The following is an 8961-nucleotide window of genomic DNA, read 5'->3' on the forward strand; positions in this document are numbered from 1 at the left end:
TGTATCAATTTATTAAAATATTGCCCAAATTGATAATGAGAAGCATAAAAAAGTGATGTTACTATTCAGATGACCCCAAATGACACCACTGCGTAAAGTTCGCTAAGTAAACTCAAGGCTTGTGTAAGCTAAAGGATAAGCCTTGTGTAACTGAACTTCACAGGGAGGAAAGAGTTAAGACTTTTCTCTCGAACCTCAGGCTTTCTGTGCATGCGTAAATAAACTAGCCCATTTTTATAAAATGTCTGAGAATTCCAATCTTCCTGTCCTCTCCAACTGTCAGTAGTGCCGCGTGCAAAGAAAACTGGCAGGCTATGCTGCGTAGGCGTACTCATTAAAACGGATAGTGCGCGCGCTCCTCTTCAGAACTTTTATCTCCTCCACAGACCCACCTTAACCTACTCTCTGCAATATAGGCCTACATGTCATAGAGTAGGCATTTTGTTTAATGTTGTAGTGGGTTTTAGAGAGGGTTTAGTACGTTTAAATTAACAGTTATGGCGAAGTGGTCGGTTTTACTCTTTTACCTCCTCCAAGGACTGGCTCATCTTATTACTGGACAGCAGCATCCACCGCGTGAGCGAGTAGGGCCTTGGCGGCAGAGGATTCAGTGGGAGAATAACGGTCAGGTGTACAGTCTAATGAGCACCGGGTCAGAGTATCACCCGCCGGCGCGCCCGAGGAGCCAGTCCACGGTATATGTGAGCACTAGGAGGGATGGCACCGGTCAGACGCAGCCTGGAACGCGGGAAGGCAGAGTGGCTCACATAAGATCTGGACGAGTGGAATCGAACTTAGGCGCGGGACATTTACGGGACCAAACCAACAATGTTCTAGATCCTGGATCTGTAGCTCTGGGACATGACAATGGGCAGTATATGGTGCCCAATGCTCGGCAGTCAGGCGCCAGGCAGCAACCTGAGGTTCCATACCGAGCGGGAGTGGCGGGGTCCCCTGGCGCAAGGCGCTACTCTCCAGAGTACACATACCGAGTCAACGCCTCCGTCCACGCGCTGCTCCCCGAGTTCTCCGGTAGCGGGGTACCGAGGAGAGGAGCGCCAGTCACTCAGGATGCTACCGGGGATGCTCGCTCGGGGGTTCCTGCCTCTCCATCCCGGGGAAGCGAGGTAGTGCCTGTGACGGGTGGAGAATACCAACAGATGCGCGCTGAGCCGGGAGCATCTGTTTCCAGGCAAACCGCACTAACGGAACATTCCAACTCAGGTAATGTCGTCCCTAACGGTAGGGATGCTCCTCCAGTACGCAGACCCGTTAACGGTGCTTTGACGTCGATCGAGGCAGCGAGTAATGGCGAGGACATGGTCTCGGACGACCCTAGGAACCCTTTTAAAAACCACCGGAATTCCGTTTTCTACAACATGTACCCCTCCAGAGGCAGAACGCCGGTAGTGCGCACGCGGCGTCCCCCGGCGCCAGCTCCTGGCACTGGATATGGAACCAGATATTTCCAGAATGGTGGGTATGCTAATTGGCGCGTGTGTAGAATAGTACATTTTCCTGGTGCAACAGTTATAAGCGCTTATAAAGCCATATTTAATGCCGTTATATCTTTCCCAAGGGCTCCCAGACCTCGTCCCAGACCCGTATGCCATCCAGGCTGGTGCCTACATCCAGCGGATGCAGATGTACTCGCTGCGCTGTGCAGCTGAGGAGAACTGTTTGGCGAGGTAAGCTATAAGTGCCCATGCAACTGGCTTTGTGTGCTATTTTTTTCACAGTATATGTTCTGTATATCTCTTCATCCACAATACATACACTTTAAGAAAACAATCAGCATTATCCCATTGTCTCTTAAATTCCTGCAGTTATATCTTGTTAATGTAAATAATGTTTTCAACTGGTAATTTGTGACTCAATAAGCAACAAACAGGATCTCACTTAGCTACCACTGTTTTCCACTGCCAATAAACGTAAAATGTACTAATTTTGACCATTGCAAATGTTTACATGATCTGATAGGATGACAGTTAATGTATCTTTCCATATGTGGTCTCTCCCAGATCAGCGAGCACAGCCAGGGACATAGACTACAGAGTACTGCTCCGCTTCCCCCAGAAAGTCAAGAACCAAGGCACCACTGACTTCCTTCCGGTCAAACCAAGACACCAGTGGGAATGGCACAGCTGTCACCAGTAAGTAAATCCAAGTAAATTGCATATAGGAAGTAGAAAGAACTAGCTCTCCCTCATTCCATTGGAATTAGTCACTCCTGACAGGCTATAGTAACTGGCCAGTCAGGTACTGTATAACAACTCAACCTGGACTCAGGGATAGACGTAACATAGTACATGTAAATCCAAGACACTCCAATTAGTATGATATGTTACATTTCGTATGGTTACATAAGACAAAAGGTTACTTAAAGGGACATTTCATAAATGTTCAACCGCATATTCATAATCTCCATATACTATTGGAAGACTGGAACTATAGACAAAATCATTTTTGTCCAGAATCTTTTTCTGAACTTATTTTATACGATTATTATACATCATCTACTCCTGTACTATCGTTACTACCCTCTCCTCTATCCTGCCTCAGACATTATCACAGTTATGTACACTGTTAAAATGACGTGCTTTGTAACACTAAAACTAGTGGAAACTCAGCTGCCACCACCTTAAAGAAGACAAAACCTTGACTTTGCTGGAGTATGAAAACACATGGTTGTGAGGGTATTGGGACAGATTTAAGGTGTACTGTAACATTCATCCTCAGGTGTTCTGAAACATGACATGGTGTGTTGTAACACCACATAATCAAGAGTTGTGCAACACCTTGCAAGAGACTAGGAGCACTATGCCGGAAAAGGTTGAAAACACTATCATGGTGTTTCGATTCCTGTCTAGTGCAGAATTAGATTCCTTCTGGAGTTTCCAAATACTGTAAATGGGAGTTCCTCTTCCTATTGTATATTCCCTGCTCTTATATGGTGTGTTTATAAACTCCTCATTGGTAATACCAAAAGGTCAAATGTATTATACTCAAACAACGGACACAAGAAAATATAGTTTTGTGAAAACACAAATTAATACATTTGTCCAGGATAATAATTAATGAGTACAAAATTACTTTTTCAAGACATGATTTTGAAGCTTCAAATGATTTCCCTTTTCTCTGCAAATTATCAAATGACAAAACCTTAACAGGTCTTTCAATTTGTGTATTGATAAAGACAATTCAAAGATCTGTATGGTATTCATCATATTAATATTCATAAAAATCAACGGAAATATGCCATTATATTTTACATTCATGGAAAATAAATACAGGCAGTAGCTATGTTTCCATTAACCTTTCCAGTGATTTTTTTGTCAACATTTAGAAAGTTGACAAACAGATGTGAAAATTGCCTGCTACGGTGCATTTCCATTGAACTGTCTTGTGTCGATAAAAACTGTTGGACGTAATGGTACCCCAAAAAAGTGTGTTGAATAAAAAATAAGTGGTTGAAGTGTTTCCATTATCCACTAAGACAAACTGCACATTCATTAATTGGTGACAGCCTGTATACCCTCCCATCTATCTGTTTCATGTTCAGGTAACCCGCAAAAGCCAGCATGGAAAGAATGTAAGATTTGACAAATATTTGTCAAACGTATCGCCAGGGCCCGTGCAATGGTGAAACTTGCACAACTGTAAATCTGAAATAATTAGATGGTGAAACTTGCATCCAACCAACCAGAAAAGCAAGGCGAAGCAATTCAGGCATTTTTGAAGTCAAGACAATCCTTGTCCTGCAAATAAACATTTTTATAGTTGAAAAATAGATTTAGCAAGCAGTAGGCATTTCAAATTAAATGTGGAGTGGAGCTTTATAGTAACGTGATGACATCACATGCCCTGCGTACCTTCAAAATTATTCAGCAATCATCATTTATTCTAAAAACACAGTTTCCATCATCATTTGCGACATTGCTTTTATCGAATAAACCTGGGTCAATGGACACCTGTCTAATGACTGCTAATGTTAGCAGTAGCACTTATACAAAACTTGTTAGTAGTAGCACTTCACAAACCTCAGCCCAGGGCTCAATATGATCTACCAGTCATCCATTATGCTAATGCCGGGATGGGCAACTTTGATGGGGGTGGGTGCCACAAAATCTGAACTCATTATGAGGGGCAACAGTGGCTCGCGGGTCTGCGCACCCACATCCTTACCCACACATGCAGTCAGAGCCGGTCCTAGCTTTTTGGGGGCCCTAAGTGACATTTTGTTGGAGGGGCCACCCCACCTTGTGAGCAAAACATTTTAGCCAAGGAGTTTTGATGAAAAAAAGGGGAGAAAAAAACATCTCTGATAATCACACGCTGCTATTTATTGCTGACCAACAGATGTCACAAATGTGTATCGTGAACAGAAAATGAAGTTCAGAGTAATGAACAGTTTTTGCCGGCACAATTTGGTGAAAGCGCCGAAGCCTAAAGAAAGCCTCAGTTTCCCATCGCTAGTGATAACTTTTTGTACTCACATTTTCATTGACATACTTTCTTGGATTGTTTTGGAGAGTTTCATTTGCGCGTTTGGTGTGCTCTCAACTGTCTGAGTTTGTGAAGGACCCGTTTTCATACTTAACCATAGTGTTTGCTAGAGGGCACACCTGCCACGCATGCCCTCTCTCCACCTCCATGCCTCAGACTGGGTGAGTTTGCTTCTGATATTGGGGCCCAGGTTCCTCACACGGTACGTGGCTGTGTGGATGAGTGGGTAAAATTCCAAATAAATGTGTCATCCCTTAGCAGTCGGGGGTTAATTTCCCACTTCTGCCTGTCCAACTTTCACTCCTTCTCCGGCTCCTCCTGTTTCTAATATGTCTAAACAAAGCACAGAGCACAGAGCCTATGGAGAAAAATATTCTCTATAGGCTCTATTCAGATTTAAAATAAATTTATCTAACGTTGGACTTAAATCCATATTTCATTGAGTCCATGTTAAGTCTACTTATTTCAAGTCTGAATCGGGCCCCATGTGCTCAGTTTAACAAGGCTGGTTAAGCACACCAATTTAGTCCTGAAGACTGGCTTAATAATAATAATAATATGCCATTTAGCAGACGCTTTTATCCAAAGCGACTTACAGTCATGTGTGCAACATTTTTTGTGTATGGGTGGTCTCAGGGATCGAACCCACTACCTTGACGTTACAAGCGCTGTGCTCTACCAGCTGAGCTACAGAGGACCAGTGGCTTAGTGGACTCAGGCAGTGTTTCGACAAGCAGGAGACCCAGTGTCTTCTTTAAATTGTTAATCAAAATATTGAATGAAAATCATCAATCAATATGTATTCTATAAACCAATAGCATAAATGATTGAATGAGAGACACACTCTGCCTAAATATTCTGTTTGTGTTTTGATGCACTGAAACACCAAAAAGTGTTTTCACAACACTTTCTTTAAAAAAGTAGAACCACTTTCGATGTTTCAGAGTACATCCATTCTGTTTTGAAACACATTCTGTGTATCATAACAGTTACAATGGGTTTACATTCAAACACCCTCCAAACACCAGATTTCAGCTTAGGTGCACAACTTTTCATGGTTTTACTGCACAACGATGGTATATACAGTACCTACTCATTCCAGGGTTTTACTTTAGTTTTACTATTTTCTACATTGTAGAATAATAGTGAAGACATCAAAATGATGAAATAACACATATGGAATCATGTAGTAACCAAAAAAGTGAAAAACAAATCAAAATATATTTTATATTTGAGATTCTTCAAAGTAGCCACCCTTTGCGTTGATGACAGCTTTGCACACGCTTGGCATTCTCTCAACCAGCTTCATGAGGTAGTCACCTGGAATGCATTTGTGGAATTTCTTTCCTTCTTAATGCATTTGAGCCAATCAGTTGTGTTGTGACAAGGTAGGGGTGGTATACAGAAGACAGCCCTATTTGGTAAAAGACCAAGTCCATATTATGGAAAGAACAGCTCAAATAAGTAAAGAGAAACGACAGTCCATCATTACTTTAAGACATGAAGGTCAGTCAATACGGAAAATGTCAAGAACTTTGAGTTTCTTCAAGTGCAGTCACAAACACCATCAAGCGCTATGATGAAACTGGCTCTCATGAGGACCGCCACAGGAAAGGAAGACCCAGAGTTACCTCTGCTGCTGCAGAGGATAAGTTCGTTAGAGTTACCAGCCTCAGAAATTGCAGCCAAAATAAATGCTTCACAGAGTTCAAGTAACAGACACATCTCAACATCAACTGTTCAGAGGAGACTGTGTGAATCAGGCCTTCATGGTCGAATTACTGCAATAAGAAGAAGAGATTTACTTGGGCCAAGAAACACGAGCAATGGACATTAGACAAGTGGAAATCTGTCCTTTGGTCTGATGAGTCCAAATTTGATATTTTTGGTTCCAACCCGCCGTGTCTTTGTGAGACGCAGAGTAGGTGAACGGATAATCTCTGCATGTGTGGTTCCCACCGTAAAGCATGGAGGAGGAGGTGTGATGGTGTGGGGGTGCTTTGCTGGTGACACTGTCTGTGATTTATTTAGAATTCATGGCATACTTAACCAGCATGGCTACCACAGCATTCTGCAGCGATATGCCATCCCATCTGGTTCACGCTTAGTGGGACTATCATTTGTTTTTCAACAGGACAATGACCAACACACCTCTAGGCTATGTAAGGGCTATTTGACCAATAAGGAGAGTGATGGAGTGCTGCATTAGATGACCTGGCCTCCACAATCACCCGACCTCAACCCAATTGAGATGGTTTGGGATGAGTTGGACCGCAGAGTGAAGGAAAAGCAGCCAACAAGTGCTCAGCATATGTGGGAAATCCTTCAAGACTGTTGGAAAAGCATTCCAGGTGAAGCTGGTTGAGAGAATGCCAAGAGTGTGCAAAGCTGTCATCAAGGCAAAGGGTGGCTACTTTGAAGAATCTAAAATCTAAAATATATATTGATTTGTTTAACACTTTTTTGGTTACTACATGATTCCATATGTGTTTTTTTCATAGTTTTGATGTCTTCACTATTATTCTACAATGTAGAAAATAGTCAAAATAAAGAAAAACCCTTGAATGAGTAGGTGTGTCCAAAGTGTTTACTGGTTCTGTATGTAAAAACTCCCTCCTTTCTCCTGCCCCAGACACTACCACAGTATGGATGCCTTCAGTAACTATGATCTGCTGGAGGTCACAACAGGAAGGAAGGTGGCAGAGGGACACAAGGCCAGTTTCTGTCTGGAGGACACGGGCTGTGATGCTGGATTCAGACGCCGCTATGCATGCACAGCACATACACAGGTGAGTACTGCACTACATATATAGAAACATAACATCATGCCATTTCGTGAATATACAGGTATAGCCCATAGACAGGTACGTATGGCACGGGTACTACACAAAGTACTTAGGGCCCCTACTGATGTAACAAAAGGCGAATATGATCCACATTTTGCTATAACTGTGTTTTGTGTTGAACAGGGGCTGAGTCCAGGATGTCATGATACCTATGCTGCAAATATTGACTGTCAGTGGATCGACATCACTGATGTTCCTACAGGAAACTACGTCCTGAGGGTAGCTACATTATATGATTATTGTCTCTGTATTGTTGGGAAGGGCTCGCAAGCAAACATTTCACGGTAAAGTCTACACCAGTTGTATTCGGTGCATGTGACAAATAAAACATTTGATTTGATATCTCTAAAGCTTACAACAGCAACTATCTGTTTGGTAATGATAAACTTTAAATAGTATAATTTTTTTGCCTAGTCTAATCTGTATATGCTTTGGCCATCTCATCTAAGCAGTGTTGTTCACACAAGTCTTTATTTTCTTAGGTCACAGTCAACCCCAGTTATCATGTACAAGAGTCGGACTATTCCAACAATGTGGTGAGATGTGATGTCATATACACAGGTACTCAGGTTCAAACACGGAACTGTCGGGTAACCAGGTAAGATTCTCTGTGATTGGCAAATATATCATATATTCTCTGTGATTGGCCATGATGTCATAGATATCAAGGTCTCAGCCCTGCACAGTTTTTACCATCCCAAAGGGCACGTAAGTGCAATAAAATAGAGTCTGGATGGCAAATATAGATATTTTTGGTAATTGTAATAGCATTAAAATGAATATAATAGCATACAGTGCATTCGGAAAGTATTCAGACCACTTCCTTTTTGCACATTTTGTTACGTTACAGCCTTATTCTAACATAGATTTTAAATTGTTTTTTTTCCCCCTCATCAGTCGACACACTATACCCCACAATGACAAAGCAAAAACAGGTTTTTAGACCTTCTAGCAAATGTATACAAAATCAAAAAAATGAAATATACATTTACATAAGTATTCAGACCCTTTACCCAGTACTTTGTTGAAGCACCTTTGGCAGCAATTACAGCCTCGAGTCTTCTTGGGTATGACACTACAAGCTTGGCACACCTGTATTTGGGGAGTTTCTCCCATTACTTTCTGCAGATCCTCTCAAGCTCTGTCATGTTGGATGGGGAGCGTCGCTGCACAGCTATTTTCAGGTCTCTCCAGAGATGTTCAATCGGGTTCAAGTCCGGGCTCTGGCTAGGCCACTCAAGGACATTCAGAGACTTGTCCTGAAGCCATTCCTGCATTGTCTTGACTGTTTGCTTAGGGTCATTGTCCTGTTGGAAGGTGAATCTTCGCCCCAGTCTGAGGTCCTGAGTGCTCTGGAGCAGGTTTTCATCAAGGATCTCTCTGTACTTTGCTCCGTTCGTCTTTCCCTCAATCCTGGCTAGTCTCCCAGTCCCTGCCGCTGAGAAACATCCCCACAGCATGATGCTGCCACCACCATGCTTCACCGTAGGGATGGTGCCAGGGTTCCTCCAGACGTGATGCTTGGCATTCAGGCCAAATAGCTAAATCTTGGTTTCATCAGACCAGAGAATCTTGTTTCTCATGGTCTGAGAGTTCTTTAGGTGCCTTT

The 8961-nt window shown here is 42.6% G+C and overlaps 1 protein-coding gene across 1 annotated transcript; it reads left to right on the forward strand.

Annotated features, from left to right (window-relative positions):
* Nucleotides 1-497: 497 nt before the first annotated feature.
* Nucleotides 498-7954, forward strand: LOC311147186 (protein-lysine 6-oxidase-like; the record flags this gene model as incomplete). Its single annotated transcript, XM_084183823.1, has 6 exons — nt 498-1476; nt 1580-1688; nt 2022-2153; nt 7139-7295; nt 7476-7571; nt 7835-7954. The coding sequence occupies 6 exons, from the start codon at nt 498-500 to the stop codon at nt 7952-7954; spliced, it is 1593 nt and encodes a 530-aa protein (XP_084039949.1).
* Between the last annotated feature and the right edge of the window lie 1007 nt (nt 7955-8961).

The sequence above is a fragment of the Coregonus lavaretus genome, assembly GCF_964263955.1.
Source record: "Coregonus lavaretus genome assembly, chromosome: 19".
NCBI classification, from domain to species: Eukaryota; Metazoa; Chordata; class Actinopteri; order Salmoniformes; family Salmonidae; genus Coregonus; species Coregonus lavaretus.